General features: G+C 41.8%; 1 protein-coding gene across 1 annotated transcript in view; it reads left to right on the top strand.

The window, feature by feature from the left end:
- LOC124801714 (DNA-directed RNA polymerase III subunit RPC1) overlaps positions 1-20165 on the top strand; it is a 242528-nt gene that overhangs the window by 27765 nt on the left and 194598 nt on the right. Inside the window, exon 3 of the mRNA XM_047263093.1 lies at positions 18947-19096. Within this exon, the coding sequence (XP_047119049.1) occupies positions 18947-19096 (150 nt within the window). The remainder of the gene's footprint in view (positions 1-18946; positions 19097-20165) is intronic.

The following is a 20165-nucleotide window of genomic DNA, read 5'->3' as shown; positions in this document are numbered from 1 at the left end:
CCGGTAGAGAGTCTGTATGCCGAAGCTGTGTGTTTTTGCCGAGAACATTAATGTGTAGCGATGTTTCATACCATATCACCACTGAACATAGTAGTGTGTATTCATGAATAAGCTTTGGCTTACTGTCAGCCTCATGCGTAACCATTCTGTCTGTGTTTTCATCTTTGCTTATTAAAATCCGGGCACTATAGACCTCTCCTCTGTTATACTTGAGAGAGGCCACTGTTCCAATATTATTTTCCCATCCTGTTGCACTCAGTATTTCAACTTGAGGGCAGATATATGACCTTTGAAGACTGCCCAAAGTCACATGGACACATGGAAGAAATCATGAATTTTTCTTGCTAAACAAAAGAGTGAATCCATGTATTCCTTTGTCTTTTCAACATCATTCTGTTGATTGTGACTTCTACACAGAGAAAGAAAAGGAAAATGAGTGAAAACTTAAATGAAGCTACAGAAAAAACAGAAAAAGTTAATTTAGAGGAATGTGGCCAGGAGAAAAGAAATGCAAATAGTGTTCATGACAGATCCAAATGAGTGGGAGTGGTAGGGGAATGATGCCATTCATCTTTCCATGTGTAAACGCTACATATTCACAATGCGTGGATTTAGAAGACTATGGAACGTGATGCGCATTGCATGTTTTACGTGTTATTTATTTGTTACAAAGTGTTTTTCTCAGTAGTATTGCTATAGGTGTCTAAAGTTGATGTATAGGAACTGTTAGGCCGTTCATATTCTGACATTTATCTTTATTTACATATTATAATTTTTTTTGCTTCTGTAGGTGCTTTCAAGCTGGCAAGTGTTGTGTAGAGACATGGTGGAAATTGAGGTGGCAACACACCACAAGCAAGCTTTGCTACTTTGAAAGACATACCCAAATTGACCAATTCCAGTGCTTGATTTGTCAAAAGTTTCGCAGTATGTTGATAATTTCCAGTAAGATGCTAGATTTCATTGATGATTTGAATTTCTGACTTATCCTCACATGTCTCCATTTATGCAAAACTTTTATTGTCCTGTTTAACTCATTGTTTTACAACCATAAAATTTAAATTTTTTTCATCTCTAAAAACCTACTGCTGTTGGCATTGACACAGGAAACCCTTCCAGTTCGAATGAAAATAAAAAACATGCCTTGTTATCAACTCTTTCTACAAATTATCTGAATACCTAGATTCATAGACTGAAAATCTCCATTAGCTACACAGGAAGTAGCAGTGTTTCATATAAACCTGTATGACAAGTGATAATGGATTATAAATATAACTCAGTATTAATAGACGTAAAAATATTTTCTTCGAAAAATACTACAGTAATCAAGTAAATATTAAGCTACTAATAGCTCAGTAAATGATGAGTCACAGATAGCAGATATATTTAATAATCATTTCTGAAATATAGTAGAGAACATAGGGACAAACAGTTAAAGAGAAAAGTCACAGCAGTATGTTGAAAAAGTAACTCTCATAAAATTCAGTTCTATGAGTGTACCACTAACTTCTCCTTCTGAAATTAAGAAAATTATATGTTCTCTCAGAAATAAAAACTTATATTTTCTCTCAAAAATAGAAACTTATCTGGTGTTGATGGTGTATTGAACAGAGTACTAAAGATTTGTTCCCATATAATAAGCCTAGTTGTACCTGAAATATGGAATGCATCATTAACTCAAGGCATTTTTCCAGAGACTCTGAAATATGCCAATGTTAAACCCCTCTTTAAGAAAGGTGATAATAGAGATGTTGACCGAGCGAAGTGGCGCATTGGTTAGCACGCTGGACTCGCATTCGGGAGGATGACAGTTCAATCCCATGTCCAGCCGTCCTGATTTAGGTTTTCTGTGATTTCTTTAAATCACCTCAGGCAAATGCCGGGATGGTTCCTTTGAAAGGGCATGGCCGACTTCCTTCTCCATCCTTCCCTAAACCAATGAGACCACTGACCTTGCTGTTTGGTCTTTTCCGCCAAATCAACCAACCAATAGAGATGTTAATAACTACCATCTTGTTTCACTGCTGATGCCATTTTCCAACATTTTTGAGAAGGTGGTGTATTCTAGAATAGTATTTCGTCTTAGTGACAATAATATCCTCAGCAAATCACAGTTTGGGTTTTAGAAAGGTTGTCCTACTGAGAATGCCCTTTCAATGTTCATTCACCAGATTTTACAAGCATTAAATAATAATATAACACTGATTTGTATTTGAATGTGTGAATCACAATATTCTCCTAAATAAATTGAAGTTGTATTGGATTGATGGTATAGCCAATGGATAATGTCATATCTAACGAAAAGAATACAGAAAATTGTAATAGTATTCAACCTATATCGTCTGGGGGCATAAATCTGAGCGGGGAGGAGTAATGTATCTGGTTCCCCAAGGCTCAGTCTTACATCCAATATTGTTTCTCATACATGTGAATGATATTCCGTCTAATATACAACAAGCAGTCAGTTCTTTCTGCAGATGACCCTAGTATTGTGATCAGTCCGAGCTTACATACAGAAACAGAATAAATGGTAAATAAAATTCTTAAAAGTATCATTGACTAGTTTTCTGCAGATGGTTGCACCCTCAGATCTGCACATTTAGGGATGCTACATTGCTGATAAGCACAACACATGTTGATGAAATAAGATGGAAACTTCAAAATTTTTAGGTGTCCATATTGATGAGAAATTGAATTCAAAAAAGTACTATTTTTAACTACTAAAACAACTTAGTTCAACCACATTTGCACTTACAATCATTGCTAATCTAGGGGAGAGAGAAATCAGTAAGGTGACGTATTGTGCATATTTTCATTCAATAATGTCATATGGAAAAATGTTCTGAGGTCACTCATCTTTAAGAAAGTAATTCTTCATTGCACAAAAATGTGCAGTAAGAATAATGTTTGTTACTCACCCACAGTCATTTGGCAGGCACCTGTTTAAGGAGTTGAGCATTATGAGTACTGCTTCACAGTATATTTATTCCCTCATGAAGTTTGTTGTAAATAATCCACTACAGTTTAAAAGGAATAATGATGTATATAACTACAATACCAGATGGAAAAATGACATTTATTGCTCCACATTAAGGTTGTCTTTAGCACAAAAAGGGGTGCACAATGCTGGAACAAAATTTTTTGATCACTTACCAAGTGATGTAAAATATCTGACAGATAGCAAAGTTGTTGTTGTGGTCCTCAGTCCAAAGACTGATTTGATGCCGCTCTCCATGCTATCCTGTGGAAGCCTCTTCATCTCCAAGTAACTACTGGAACCTACATCCTTTTGAATCTGCGTACTGTAATTATCTCTTGGTTTCCCTCTATGATTTTAACCCTCCAGACTTCCCTCCAGTACTTAGCTGGTGATCCCTTGATGTCTCGGAATGCATCCTACCAACTGATCCTTTCTTTTCAGGTTGTGCCACAAATATATCTCCTCGCCAATTCTGTTCAGTGCCTCCTCCTCATTGGTTACATGATCTACCCATTTAATCTTCAACATTCTTCTGTAGCACCACATTTCGAAAGCTTCTATTCTCTTCTTGTCTAAGCTTTTTATGGTCTATGTTTCACTTCAAACCATGGCTACACTCGACACAAATACTTTCAGAAATGACTTCCTGACACTTAAATCTGTACTCAGTGTTAAGAAATTTCTCTTCTTAAGAAACACTTTTCTTGCCATTGCCACTCTGCATTTTATATCCTCTCTACTTCAACCATCATCATCTATTTAGCTGTCAAACAGCAAAGTAAAATTTGAAAATAAACTGAGAAAGTTTCTCCCTGAGAACTCCTATTCTGCAGAAGAATTTCTATTCTTGTAATGTGTAAAAGGTGGTTGATAGGAATTACTAACTCACACCTGTACACATTTTTTTCTTATATTAAAAAAACACCTTAGAAATGTTCAGAATATAAGCATATGTACAAATTAATTTGCGTGTGATGTAAAATGACTGATTCTACCTCATTACAATCTATCATGCAAAATGGTGCATGGAAATGTAACTAATTAACTCAATTAAGTTTTGGCAGCATGAGCATGAAAAGCATTAATCAGTATAGTGACTTGTTCCGCGTCCCGAAGGTTATCCTCGATGGGATCTACAGAACATGATGAATGAATGAATTGTTAGTGTTGTATATAATTTTTTATAGCGAATTTTCATATGTTGCAGTTTTCTCTTCCTTTTAGTTTCTTGATGAATGACTTGAAGTTGAAACTGAATGCATTCATAATGTTGGTGTTCCGCATTTGTACCTTGAAATGGGATTTCGTGATGAGACAGACATAAGTAATTTTTTTTGTTTCAAATAAGCTACTGTTTGTGTTATTCTGGCAAACTGTGTGTACTGGTCCCATTACCTGCCTTTTCTCCCTCCAATAAAAGTGGTTATGGTTTGAAACTTAAACCTTTCTTTTTTTTTTTTTTTTTTTTTTTAAAAAAAAAGGTTTATTTTCACATAGAACAAATGTAATGTGAACCGTTACACAACATAAAAGCATAGGACAACTACAAAAAGAGTCCAAGGCAACAACTGTAGCAGTGGGCCAAAGATTAATTTTGTAGCACAGGTATGGATTCTAATGTGTAATTTCCAGTGACCAAGAAACTTTTGTTTAAAATATTCAATGCTTGCCAAAACGATCGATTAGAAACTTCAAAAGTACTTTGAATTCTTTGCTGAGGCAAGTTCAGGGGTGTAGGGGTAGACTGTGGTGGAGTTTGTTTTGTCTTTACAAAGTGGTGTAAATTATTCCTTATGTTATCAACCAGCAAGACTACGTGGACAGCTTTTTTTCTACAGTATTTCCTAGTACAGTATCATTTCTTTGTACATCAACATGTAGGGAAACTTTTATTTTCCTTTTTACTTTTTCCCTTAATTTTTGGAGTTTAACTATTGTATACCCCTTTTTGCAGCCCTCATTAAATACATGAAATTTCAAGAGTGAGCACCCTATTGCCATGAAGCAACATTTCTAGAGTTTGTAGGCCAGAAAATGTGGCTACCAACATACAGATAGTTGCTGTTTTTTGCTTGGACTATAACTTGTTACCAATTTTTCCTTCCTATTTGAACAAAATCATGTTAGTAAGAAGGGCAATGAAAGTGAAAACTTAAAATCTGAGTAATATTTTAATAACAACAAATTTTAATTAGTGACCAAATTAAAAAAAATGAAAAATTTGCATTATAACAGGAAAAATACGTAATAGGAATGAACAATGTACTGATTTCATTTCACCATGTCATGGCCCATATTTTAAAGATTATTTTTAATAAAACAGAACATTTTGAAGATAATATTTTTCCTTTTATCTGAACACATTTTTGAAACAATGAAACACAAACCTGTAAGTACCGAAACACAATTTTTTGTGTTAGTGAATTTACTAACAGGTATTAGGTAATTTTATTTACAATCCTTATGCCTTATTAGAGTATTTAGAGACCAAATTTCACTATTATTTATTATTATTATTATTATTATTATTATTATTATTTAGTCTCCCCCCCTTAGGCAAGTTCTTACATAACATTGTCTCCATCTTCCTTATCTCCTGCCAATACGTAACTGTTTTGCACTTTGGCCTTATCTGTCACTGACATCTTTTCCTCCCCTATTTTTCTATCCCATTTGCTATTCACCACCCCTTCTAAAGCGTATTTTGGTAAGCATTGTCTTCTTTGACCATTTCTTTTCTTTAACTTTAAAATCGTCTGCAATATTTCTTTTAACAGCCCTTCATAATAATTCTTCATTCTTAACTCATTCTGTGCAACTTATTTTCTCTGTCCTACTCAGTACTCAGATCTCAAAGTCCTCAAATCTCTTTTCCACTTCCTTAATGTCCCTATTTCCACATCGTATAAATCCACTCTCCACACAAAAGAGTGAACCAGTCATTTTCTCAGATCTGTTCAGTTTTCACATACCGGGGTGGTGCATCGGTTAACACACTGTACTCAAATTTGGGAGGACAATGGTTCAGTCCCCATCCTGCCAGCCAGACTTAGGTTTTCCTTGATATTCCAAAATTGTTTCAGACAAATTCTGGGATGGTTCCATTGAAAAGGGCATGACCAACTTTGTGTCCATCCTTTTGTAACCCGTGCTCATGCTCCATCTGTAATGACCGTGATGTCGTGAGACAAATTCTAACCTCCATTGCTTTTTTTTGTTCAGTTCCCCTCATAAACTTCTTTCTGTTAAATGCTGCTTAGCCATTGCATTCTAGTTTTAATTTCTTGTGTGCATGCCGTATTCTCCTGTATGAAGGTGCCCAAGTATTTGAAAGTATTATTGTGGTAAGTTGTGTCCTTTCATACTCTTATGGTCAACTTCTTTTCCTCCAAGCAAATGACCAGTCTCTTGTTTTTTCTGCACTCAGAGCTTTGTTTATTATCAATTCATCTTTAGCTGATAGCACTACCCCAGCAGCACATTTTATACATTACAGCTTTTTTTTTTCTGACCGATGTGCCTATTTATTTGTCATTTGTTGTCTTCTCCAATTTTTACCTTAACATTCTGCTCCATATATAGGCTTTAAACTAACCCTTTTCCCTTCCAGTCTATTCCCTTGTCGCTCAAAATTTGTAGGGTCTTATCCAATTTTACTCTGTTACATGCTTTTTCGAGCTGATGTAGGTACTATAAACTTCTAATTTCTTCTAGAGGTACCTCTCTTCTATTGATCGTAATAAGTCAGTTTTATCTTTTGTTCCTCTTCCTCTTATAAATCTCTGTGGTTCTTCCTCTATAAAGCTGCCTTTTCCCACATATATTCTCCTGTTGAAGACACTCAGTAATTCTTTCACTACTGTAGTGTTAGGCCGATAGCCCTGAATTCTTCACTTGAAATGGCATTTTCTTATTAATGTCAATAAGAAGTTCTCTGGCAACTCCCTTGTCGATACCGTTTGTTACACAAGCATGTAATTTATTTTGTTCCCATACTTACTCTACTTAGATTAAAACAACTTTGTGTTTGAGAAATGTTAGTGATGGGGTGTGGAGACGATGGCTTGCACACAACATCCACACATCCTTCATCCATGTGCAGCCCCTGCCACGTAGCAAGGCTCTGCTGCTTGTGCGTGCAGGTCAGGCAATACAGTGAGCACATGGAGCCCAGGTATCAGCTGTGATTGGCTGATGCCCAGTCCCTACTACTCAGCTCACCAATATGTCAATTACAGAGTTGTTTTAATTGAAGTATAGGCTCTTAAATACTTCTGCTGGCAGTTCATCCACTGAACTTGCATTCACATCTTTCATTTCATTAAGAGCCTGGAGTGTTTGTTAGGGGCTGATGACTGCTGATTTAGATAGTATGACAAGTGTTTTGACTACTTGAGCAATGTCTGTTCTGGACCTATTACTTGTCTGTTCTGACCTATTACTACATGCCGCTACATCTGACACTGCTACCTTAACACTGTTATTAGACTGGGGTAGATATTCAGCCGTGCACCTCTTGTGATTTACCTCAGTGTCCAGCTATGCCGGGCCCTGTTCTTCTTTGGCATCAAACTTCTTTCTTCTCTGCAGATTTCAGTAAGTGAAGTGGCTATAAAACAAAACATTGCTCTGTACTTAAATAAAATGTAGATTGGTTCCAATCAACTCTGTATATTGTCACAAACTTTGATGAATGGTTGCACATTATATGGGAACTTTCTCAAAGACCACTTGTTAACATTATGTGAATAGTATACAACAACAATCACTTATATAAATCTTATTTGTCTTCCTTGGTCCGGGATATCTTCCATGGTACCAGAACTCCTTCATTCCTCCTTGCTCCATAGAGAGTACAGATTCTCTCTAGCAGCTAGACCCTGCACCTGTTGAGTAATACTTTCCCACAGTATGTGGCCCAATGTTTACTGACTAACTGCGATCATGCACATCTTTATTCTGAACTCTATATTTGATGTACGTGATACATGCCCTTCCATGAATGGCATGGGTAGCTACATATTCCTCCCCTAAGAGAAAAGATGTTATGATGATACACTCAACAATTAATCATTACAAACATGCATATCCTCTAATGAGAATTTTCATAAACTCGATTGTTTTATACTTAATAGCTCCCTTATTTTAGTTATCATGGTGACACAGAGTGAACCATAATTACATTGCTTTCTTTCAGAGTACTTTCAGCTCTTCAGTTATTAATTCCATTAATTTGTGTTCTCGCTTTTGGAGGAAGCACTTGTACTTCATTATCAAACATCAAATTATGCCAAGATTCAAAAACTTGTGCTAATCAACAGAGTAACTAATATTTACTTTCTCAGTTTATTATCCAGTTTGGAGGAGATGCTCTCTTAAGCAGGTTTCTTATTCCTTTTCTTTGCGAATATTGCCCTTCTTGTAGGCTACTATTCCGGGGATTCAGTACTCTTTACCTCATATTTGGTAGGCCCGGTCGGTGTGATGTACCTCTTCTTTCTTCTGAAGTGGGTGGAGTTCTTCCCTTGCATGGGTTCTTACGAACCTGGAATGAGCTCCTGTCTTTGGGGATCACTTACCCATAACTTTCCATTTGAAGTATGTGACCTTCCTTTTCCACTACTTTGTTGAGTACTTCAGTACTTCTCCCTTTCACTTCACCTCATCTTAAAGCTGCATCCTCTATGAAACTCCAGCTATCTCCTGCTTTTCTGCCACGAGTTCTCCTGTCCATTTTCTCTCCTCCAAAACTCCTTTTCCTTCTTAGTGCTGGCTTGTCATTTCCATGTGAAACGTATTAGTATGTCACCTTGTCCTATTCCTCCCTCCTGATGAAACAATGACATGCATAGCGAAAGAATACTCCCAATCCCAAATCATATTAGTTTATACATAGTCTGTAGGTGAATATATTTGTGTGTGTGTGTGTGTGTGTGTGTGTGTGTGTGTGTGTGTGTGTGTGAGAGAGAGAGAGAGAGAGAGAGAGAGAGAGAGAGATATGTAGTACGCACAAATCCCACACCACCTCTATAAAAGTGGAACACAAACCCACCCGGAACACTTCAAATTAGTACAAAAGTTAACAAAAAGTATAGTTGGTCAATTATCGAATGAGGCGATACCACTACCGATGATTAATCTCCCTTAATAATAATAATAATAATAATAATAAAAAAATCACTTAAAACCCAACCCTAGTTTTTACCATATGGTGGTAAGTAATCTGCCTCTTTCGTGAGCAATTTTACAGTAAAGGAATGCTTAACAATTGATTAAATAACAGTTGACAGTATTTGTTTACATACTTTCACCATTAAGAACAATCTTTGTTGTTACTGTGTTTCTTTCCTAAGTTTAATGTAATGGTGTCATATACTGCTTTAACATTTCAGTATTATATAATCCCTTTTCTCTAGAAAACTGCAGTGGGATGTGGTACATTTAAAACTTTGTAAGGACCACTATATCGAGGGCAAAACTTGTGTCTTTCTTTCCTCAAATTTGAGCTGTGATGTACTTCCTTAATTAGTACCAAGTCATGCACATCAAAGATAGGTGTCATAGCTTTTTCATTATATTTACGCAGGTGTTTATCTGCTGCTTATTGTAAATTGTCTTTTCAGTATCATCTAAGTTGTCTCCCTGTACGTTATCATCATTGTCATCTGGCCATTTAAATAATTTCAACAGTGACTTGCTATAAATTTACCTTTCATTATTTCAATGGAAGATAAACCAGTAGATAACCGTGGAAGTTCATTAAGTATTACTTGGAATTCTGGTGTTTCCCATGCCCAAGTTGTATGCCTGATGGAACAGTATGCCCTACGTAACCTAATGATTTCTTTTGTGATACGTTCACAAGAGTTACTTCGCAGGTGGTATTTCGAGATAGCAGTTTGTCTAACATTTTCCCATGCTAAAAAAAGGCTTTACTCACAAACTGTGTGCCATTGTCTGTCTACAATACACGTGACTTTCTTACCTCTGAGAAATATTCTTGTAGACATCTAGTCACGATCTCTGTGTTGGCATGCTTAACAGGATAGAGTTTAACATATTTAGACCAACACTCACCTAGTACAAATATATATGTTAACTCGCACCCCCTACTCGTTGGCAATTGGTCAAGGAAATCAGCAGCTGTGAGGTCTTGGAAGCCTTTAGGTATTATCAGGTATAATTTGTACTTTATCGATTGATTGTTGTCTTTCATCTTTTGGCAAGTTTCACATGTACGTAGTATAGACAGTACGTCTTGACTTAAGTCCTTAAAATAGTAAAATTTTACAATATGTTGAACAAATTTTCTTACCCCCCCCCCCCCCCCCAAGTATCCATACCCTTGATAAATAAACATAATTAAATCTTGTTCTACAGATTTCGGTATACATATTTGAGTCTAAATTTCTTTACTCTCCAAAACAAAACATAATTTATCATAATCCATTTTACTACACTGTTATCAGTTGTCCTTTATTGGTCTAAGGTGTTCCACTTATCCCCAAAATATGGTTTGTCAGATGTCCTTCTTTATACTTAGGTATAACTTGATAAAAAATTAATGTTGAAGGTAGCTCCAGGTCCTTCCATTCTTACCAAATCATTCAGCCCAGTGGTAAGTGTGATAATGTATCAGGAACTACATCTAAAAGTATACTCTCTTAAAAAGCTCATGACAAACCATTTAAGAGACTAAAATTATTAACAGTCTATTGTAGTTATATTTAGTTTGCATTTTTTATTGGTCCTTTAGTCTAAAAAAGTAGATTACCCAGACCTGTCAACAAGAGATATTATCCTTGTTGTATATTGCTGTTTTCTCTCCAGTGTTTAAGCATACCATTTAGTGTGTGAGAATGTACGTGCATCAATGGATTACTAACATTGACTGAGGTTAGATGTAAAATATATTGTGGTATTGCAATCTTCACTATGGTTGGCCTCTTAGATTTCAAAACAGTAATGATTGTTAAGAATCCATCTTACTGGAGCTGGATATCGACCTTTTAGGTGCTGGGAGAATTACCCCATTGTCACTAGTGACAGGTTGCATGAAACAGCGGAAAAACATCATCTGCCCAGCACAGCTGTCAAAGATGACTGATAAAGACAAAAGAACTTCGAAGCAGAATGTGACCAAAAGCAGAAGACAACATAACCCCACATGTCATCTGAGATGGACGCACGTTTACAGGAAGCTTCTGTCAAAAAAAGTGCCCTAACTGAAGTACTTATGGCAGACATTCTCTATAAATTCGCCATTTCAGAAGCTTTGATTGCACTATGGATGCTTCGAGAAGAAGTACAGTGCGTTTCAATGATGATATTAAGTATAATGTTTTACCATCATATTGTCTTACATGGGTGGGTTACAGGGTGGAATTGTTCCAGTAGCCTCATTGACCATCTTCAGCCAATGCTGCTAACTGTGCTTTGTGCTAAACAGCTTGTAAGTAAGTATGATAATGCTTCCATTCATTCATTTGGATTTGTCTGAGATTGATTTAATGAACAGAATTATGACATAACACACTTTAGTCCTCTAATCTGAATATGATTGAACCTCTCAACAATATATTGAAAAGGATAGTTGCTACTCACCATGTAGCGGAGATGCCGAGTCACAGATAGGCACGACAAAAATACTGTCAGATTATGAGCATTTGGCAAACAAAGCCTTCATCGGAGATAGCACATACCCATATGACCCATATGACAGGGCTAGTGTTGGCATAATGGGAGATGCAGTCGGGTGGTGCGGGTAAGGAGGGGGAGGCAGGGTAGGGGTGGGGAACAGTAAAGTGCTGGTGGGAGCATGCAGGGACGAGATGGAGAGTAGGGCAGTCTGGAGATTAGATGGATGGTGGATGGAAGGAGAGAGTGGGGGGGGGGGGGGGGGTAGAGGTATATCTGCATGAATACCCACCAACAAAATGTGGTCAAGAAATAACTGGACCACCTGTTGGTGAGCAGACCACCCAACATGACATTCCTCATTTCAGTGACGGCTTCACAGCCTGTGCCATCTGGATCCTTCCCACAAACACCAGCTTTTCTGAATTGTGTGGGTGGGAACTCTGCAATATATCCTATGTTCCCGTAACCCTTCTGGCCACAACCTTCGTTAGTCATTGTCCTTACCCATCTAGCCCCTTCCCAGTCTTTTTACTTCTCTCCTTTTCCATTACCCCACTCTCCCTCACATTCCATCTAACCTCCAGACTGCACCTAGCTGTCCTACTCTCCATTTCATCCCTGCACACTCCCAGCAGTACTTTACCATCCCCCACCCCTACCCTGCTAACTGTCCCCCTCCCTGCCACAGCCACCTCCTTACCCCAACCTGGTTGCCTCGCCCATAATACGCTGCTGCTCATAGTCTGGCTCCAGCTGCCAGAGACTGTGGTCCTGTGTGTGTGAGTTGCGTTTATGTGCCCTACTCTTGTTCATACACTTATTCTCAATGTGTGAGTTGCGTTTGCGTGTGTGTATGTGTTGGTCAAAAGCTAACTTTTTGACAACCTTTTTGTTGTGCTTGTTTGCAACTCAACATCTCTGCTTTATGGTTAGTAGCAACTATCGTTTTCATAATATTTTACATTCCATTCTTGATTTTCCATTGTTTTTTTATGTAAGTAGTTGTCTTTTTATTTATTTATTCCAGTCTTTGGCTGAAAGGACTGTTATATTTTATTTGTTTACTGGTTTTGATAAATCATCCTCAGATGATATTTAGCCAAGAAGATGAACATCACAAACATAAGAAATGATGAAACTGACAGAGAAATAATTGTATATGACCCATATGACAGGGCTAGTGTTGGCACACTGCCACTGACCCCCCTGCGGGTCCGGGGTAAGAATAGGCCCGAGGTATTCCTGCCTGTCGTAAGAGGCGACTAAAAGGAGTTTCAACCGTTTCGGCCTTCCATGTGATGGTCCCCCTTGGGGTTTGACCTCCATTTTTCAAAATTCTACAGAAGTACGAGCCTTTTGGGGAAGGACACCTTACGTGGTGTACCACTGGTCCTAAGTGCACTAAGACCTTGGCACTCAGCATTGTACCGGCGTTGTAACCATACCCACTATTCCTCAAATTGGGCCTAAACGCCTGATGGGTTGTCCAAGTTATGCCCATAGTGCGTCTCCATCTGCACCAGTGATCATGATGGACTTTCCATGGCACCAGAAATCCAGCACGGTAGCCAGCCCGTTGTGGTGGGGTCGTCATGTACCCTCTAGGTTGTAGCCCCCTGACAACACAGGGATCGTACTGCCGATACCTGAGCTGCATCCTCCCCACGTCGGCCAAGGAGTAGATGCCCGTCTCCTTGGGGCATCAGGACTCCCGGCAATGGTCATCCTGTCAGGTGGCCCTTGCTGCGGCTGGGTGGCGCCCGTGGGGAGAGCCCCTGGTCGGAGTGGGTGGTATCGGGGCGGACATTTCGCAGATGAAACGTCAACACGTATCAGGTCGCTCTGCGGCCGAGTCTTTCAAAAGAAAAGGTACCGTTTCTAGTTCTGGTTCTCCTGCCCTTTCCCCCTTGGCCACTCGCTGGGAGGAGGGACAGGCCCGCCGGCTTGCGGCGAAGTACTTCCCCCGCTATTTGATCTGTTCTCGAACCGATGGGGGGACGTTCGCCACCTCCAAGCCCATGTTCTTTGTTCAGCACATTGAGGACATCTTCGGGGAAATCGAGGCTCTCAGCAAGATGCGTTCAGGGTCCGTTCTTATCAAGACCACCTCACGGTGTGAGGCTGAGCCCCTTTGTGGCGATTGTGGACGTCCTCTTCGTGAGGAACATACATGCACCCCACCACCTCGGTGCATTAATTGTCCTGGCGTCCACTCGCCTAGATCCTCAGACTGCCCCTCATATCAGAAGGAGAAGAAGATACAAGAACTCAAAACTTTGGATCGTCTCTCTTATTCTGAGGCCAGGAAGTAGTATGACCGCTTCCAACCCGTGCCGTTGACCACTTCGTTTGCCTCAGTTGTGTCTACTCCTTCCGCGGTATCCTCACCCCTATCCTGTCCCCCCTCCACCTCCTCCGCCCATCAGGGGGCTCTGCCTCCACCTCCCAAATCCCTCCCTTCCAAATCCTCCTCCCCCGTGGCACCTGCCCCCTCTGCCCCAGGGGCCACCCTTCCTCCTCCTCCTCACCCCCCGCCACCTGAGAAGCGATCCTCTTCTCAGGCGTCCATCGGGGAAACGTTCCGGACCCCAGCTTCCGAGGTCCGGCGTTCCAAAACGGACCCCGCGCGTGAGGACCTTCTTCGGGTCCAGCCCACCATCCCTGTGCCTCCTCAGCCTTCCAAGAAGGCCTCCAAGAAGAAGTCTCTATCCCCCTCTCCACCCCGGCGCGTTTCGTCTGACACTCCATCCGTGAGTCGCCGCTCCCGGCCGTCCTCAGTTTCGCCGGGACGCTCTGCTGCCAGGCGCTCAGCTGCCCTCTCATCGGCAAATGATGCTACCCCTGCTACCCCTCCTACACAACCTGGGACAGCGGCCGCAGCTGGCGACGACTCGATGGAACCGGATCCGCCTCCCGCCGGTTGTAGCGTTGTTCCCTCACAACCTGGCCCTCCGCGGCCGTCGAGGTGACCAGCTCTTCCCCCGTCTCGTTCCCCCTCTTTTTTGACTAGCGATGGCCTTATTACATTGGAACATAAGAGGTATTCGATCTAATCGGGAGGAATTACAACTGCTCCTCCACCTGCACTGTCCGCTCGTCCTTGGTCTCCAGGAAACCAAGTTGCGCCCGACTGACCGTATTGCCTTTACCCACTATACCTCGGAGCGGTATGACCTCACCCCTGTGGACGGTATCCCAGCCCATGGTGGGGTCATGTTGCTCGTTCGGTACGATGTCTATTACCATCCCATCCCATTGACCACCCCACTCCAAGCAATAGCTGTCCGTATTACTCTTTCTGCTTTTACTTCTTCAGTTTGTACCATCTACACTCCACCGTCATCTGCTGTTAGTCGGGCTGACATGATGCACCTGATCGTTCAGCTTCCCTCGCCGTTTTTATTGTTTGGCGACTTCAATGCTCATCATCCCCTTTGGGGCTCTCCTGCATCCTGTCAAAGAGGCTCACTCTTGGCGGATGTCTTCAACCATCTCAATCTTGTCTGCCTCAATACCGGCGCCCCGACTTTCCTCTCGGACTCTACTCATACCTACTCCCACTTGGACCTCTCGATCTGTTCTACCACTCTTGCCCATCGGTTCGAGTGGTATGTCCTTTCTGACACCTATTCGAGCGACCATTTCCCCTGTGTCGTTCGTCTCCTGCACCACACCCCATCCCCACGTCCTTCGCGCTGGAACATACTGAAAGCTGACTGGGGACTTTACTCCTCCCTGGCGACCTTTCCGGACCACAATTTTCTCAGTTGTGACAGTCAGGTCGAATACCTCACGGCTGTTATCATCAATGCTGCCGAACGTTCCATTCCTCGTACTACCTCTTCTTCACATCGCGTTTCCGTCCCCCGGTGGAACGAGGCTTGTAGGGACGCTATCCGTGCTCGATGACGTGCTTTACGCACCTTTTGCCGCCATCCTACGTTGGCGAATTGTATTGCATACAAACGACTCCGAGCGCAATGCCGTAGAGTCATCAAAGACAGCAAAAGAGCTTGTTGGGCCTCTTTCACCAGCTCCTTTAACAGTTTTACTCCCTCTTCCGTCGTTTGGGGTGGCCTGCGCCATCTGTTGGGCATTAAGGCCCACTCCTTGGTACCTGGCCTGACCTCAGGTAATGAGGTCCTTGTTGATCCTGTGGCTGTCTCCAACGCCTTTGGCCGCTTTTTCGCGGAGGTTTCAAGCTCCGCCCATTACCACCCTGCCTTCCTTCCCAGGAAAGAGGCAGAAGAGGCTCAGCGACCTTCCTTCCACTCGCTGAATCTGGAAACTTATAATGCCCCTTTTACTATGCGGGAACTCGAATGTGCACTTGCACTGTCCCGATCCTCTGCTCCGGGGCCAGATGCCATTCACGTTCAGATGCTGGCACACCTTTCTCCGGCGGGCAAAAGCTTCCTTCTTCGTACCTACAATCGTGTCTGGACCGAAGGTCAGGTCCCCATGCGTTGGCGTGACGCCGTCGTTGTTCCTATACCCAAACCCAGGAAGGATAGACACCTTCCTTCTAGTTACCACCCCATTTCTCTTACAAGCTGTGTCTGTAAGGTGATGGAGTGCATGGTTAATGCTCAGTTAGTCTGGATTCTTGAATCTCGACGACTACTTACTAATGTCCAATGAGGCTTTCGTCGCCGCCGCTCCGCTGTTGACCACCTTGTGACCTTGTCGACATTCATCATGAACAACTTTTTGCGAAGGCGCCAAACGGTAGCCGTGTTCTTCGACTTGGAGAAGGCTTATGATACCTGTTGGAGAGGAGGTATCCTCCGCACTATGCACAGGTGGGGCCTATGTGGTCGCCTGCCCCTTTTTATTGATTCCTTTTTAACGGATCGAAAGTTTAGGGTACGTGTGGGTTCCGTATTGTCCGACGTCTTCCTCCAGGAGAACGGAGTGCCTCAGGGCTCCGTCTTGAGCGTAGCCCTTTTTGCCATCGCGATCAATCCAATTATGGATTGTATTCCACCTAATGTCTCAGGCTCTCTCTTTGTCGATGACTTCACGATCTACTGCAGTGCCCAGAGAACATGCCTCCTGGAGCGCTGCCTTCAGCATTGTCTAGACAGCCTCTACTCATGGAGCATGGCAAATGGCTTCCGGTTCTCTGAAGAGAAGACGGTTTGTATCAACTTTTGGCGATATAAAGCGTTCCTTCCGCCATCCTTACATCTCGGTCCCGTTGTTCTCCCATTCGTGGAAACAACTAAGTTTCTAGGGCTCACGTTGGACAGGAAACTGTGTTGGTCTCCACATGTCTCTTATTTGGTGGCCCGTTGTACTCATTCCCTTAATGTCCTCAGAGTTCTTAGCGGTTCATCTTGGGGAGCGGATCGCACTGTCCTGCTTCGCTTGTATCGGTCCATTGTCCAATCGAAGCTGGATTATGGGAGCTTCGTCTACTCGTCCGCTCGGCCATCCCTCTTACGCCGGCTCAACTCCATCCACCGTCGGGGGATACGTCTTGCGACCGGAGCCTTCTTCACTAGTCCTGTCGAGAGTCTTTATGCTGAAGCTGCCGAATTACCATTGACCTACCGGCGCGACGTACTGCTGTGTCGGTATGCCTGCCGGCTGTTGTCTATGCCCGACCACCCCTCTTACCAGTCCTTCTTCGCCGATTCTCTCGACCTTCAGTACGGGTTGTATGTGTCTGCCCTGCTGCCCCCCGAGGTCCGCTTCCGTCGCCTGCTTCGACAATTGGATTTTGCCCTCCCTACCACCTTCAGAGAGGGTGAGAGCCCGACACCACCTTGGCTCCAGGCTCCGGTTCATATTTATCTCGACCTCAGCTCACTCCCGAAGGAGGGTACTCCGGCTGCGGTGTATTGCTCACGGTTTGTCGAACTTCGTGCTCGACTTGCCGGTCACACCTTTATTTACACCGATGGCTCCAAAACTGACGATGGTGTCGGCTGTGCCTTTGTCGTCGGGGCCTCCACCTTTAAATACCGGCTCCTCGACCAATGTTCGAGCTTTACGGCCGAGCTTTTTGCTCTCCATCAGGCCGTTCAGTATGCCCGCCGCCACCGCCATTCATCGTATGTACTTTGCTCTGACTCACTCAGTGTTCTTCAGAGCCTTGGAGCTCCCTATCCAGTCCATCCCTTGATTCAATGGATACAGCAGTCCCTCCATTCTTTCGCTGGTAATGGTGGTTCTGTCAGCTTTCTGTGGGTTCCCGGACATGTAGGAGTGCCTGGGAATGAGGCTGCGGATGCTGCAGCCAAGGCTGCAGTCCTCCTGCCTCGGCCAGCCTCCCATTGTGTCCCGTCATCTGACGTTCGTGGGGATGTATGTAAGAGGCTTGTGTCGTTGTGGTGGGATGCTTGGTCGTCCCTCCAAGGAAACAAGCTCCGGGCAGTAAAACCACTCCCAACTGCTTGGACAACCTCCTCCCGACCATCTCGGTGAGAGGAGGTCCTTCTGACCAGGTTGCGGATTGGGCATTGCTGGTTTAGCCACCGCTACCTGCTCTCCGGTGACCCAGCCCCCCAGTGCCCTTGTGGTCAGGCATTAACAGTGCGCCATGTTTTATTGTCGTGTCCCCGTTTCAGTCAATTTCGTGTTGTCCTGTCCCTGCCATCTACTTTACCAGATGTTTTAGCTGATGACGCTCGAGCAGCTGCTCGTATTCTGCATTTTATAACTTTAACTGGTTTGTCCAAAGACATCTAACCTTGTCCAAAGACATCTAACCTTTTACTTATTTTATCTGCATCTTTGTCAGGTCCTTCTGGTGTGCCCCCCCATCCCCTTGAGTTTTACTAGATTCCATGTGCTCTAACAACAGTGACTGGGCGCTAATGACCTCAGCAGTTGAGTGCCCTTAAACCCCATATTTTTTTTTAAAAAAAAAAAAAAAAACAACAACAACACTGCCACTGAGCCGACCCTACAGGTCATGTACAATTACTTTTCTTTCAGTTTAATTATGTTTTGTATTTTTGGGTGCTGCTATTATTTGTTATAAATTTTATTGTTTTTTATTCCATTTTATTAACAAAGACTGATCAGTGGACAATCATTATTGTTTAGAACTAGTAATCCATTAAAATAGTAAAAAATCCTTTGGTCAAAGACTGATACAAATTCAAAATTTAGATTGCTGTACTCATCATTGGTGTAAGTGTTTGTTTCAGTTCTCATTTAATTCTACACTAGGATTATATATGGTTTCTGTATTTCATTTACATTACAGTTACTTTTTTAATCTAATTGTTTAATTAATACAATATGGTCATTTACTTTTTAGTATGGTCAGAGGAAAACTACAAATGATCAGTATGATATTTATTTTCTGTATAGGGAGTCAATCAGAAAGACGCAGTATGTCTGACTTGTGGAAAAGGATTAAATGACTGTGTGGGGCACTACGGATACATTGATTTGGAGCTTCCAGTTTTTCATGTAGGATATTTTCGATCTGTCATTACTGTACTTCAGACTGTTTGCAAGGTACGTCAGTTCACATTATTGTACCATCCTCATCTTTAAGAAATGTAGCATGTAGTATGACCCACTGACTCTGTTCCTCCATCCCCTTTATTAGTGGGGAAGTTGTATTACTGTATTAGATTACATAATCGTACCTTTCTTTAGTTGAGAGATACACGATGACAATGAATAATGGTCTGTCAGATCATAGTGCACAAATACCAACATAGCAACCAATGAGGGCAACCTTATCCCAATAATGAAACATAAAATGTAAGGACAGAGCTTTACTTACAACACAGATATTGATAGATAATCTGAAAAGGCACACTTGGCAAGAAATCTATGATAAGGGTAACTTGAATGACAAAATTAAATGTTAAGTAGTGCAGTGATTAAGATGTTCGTCTCACATTTGGAAAACGTGGGCAAATGCTTGTCCATAGATCTCGTATATAAGAATTTTTAACACGTTGCAGCCCTGTCAGCAACTGTGATAAATTAATATGTCAAAAATCCACCTCAGTTGCGAAGTATGTGTCATGTGTCCACAAATCATTTCAGGCAAGTTTCCAACAGTCCTTGAAATAAGTCATGGCTAAATTAATACCAAACCCTCTTCCAACTGTACTAAGGCTCCATATTCAGTGACACTGACATCAACAGGATTTTAAATTCTAACATATTTTGAAAGATAAATATAACGCTTTCCTAAAAACCTCAGTTGCTTCCCTTGAGTGTTCTCCATTTAAAAAGCAGTCTTGTAGTATGGCTAAGCAGAGTATCATTCAAAAGGTAATTTGACCTGTGTCATAATACACAGGGCAGTTACACCCCAGTTGCAGAATTTTGCTATAGGCAATACTGAAAACTGGTGATGGATATCCTCAGGTAGATTAAATCTATTAACTATGATAGAAGAAGACTGTTCACAGAAGAATATAGGCTACTATACAGTGTGTTTTGAAAGAGGCCTCAAACTGGTGCAGAAGAGACTGTATATCTGCTGTAGTAAAATTTTAATGTTAGTGAGCCACCACAGATACGCAAAGTTTATGACCACCATTCCATTGATAATTGGCAAATTAAA

Source organism: Schistocerca piceifrons, chromosome 1 (assembly GCF_021461385.2).
Source record: "Schistocerca piceifrons isolate TAMUIC-IGC-003096 chromosome 1, iqSchPice1.1, whole genome shotgun sequence".
Classification (NCBI taxonomy): domain Eukaryota; kingdom Metazoa; phylum Arthropoda; class Insecta; order Orthoptera; family Acrididae; genus Schistocerca; species Schistocerca piceifrons.
Note: the sequence above shows the minus strand (reverse complement) of the source record. Positions and strands in the feature narration are given on the sequence as shown.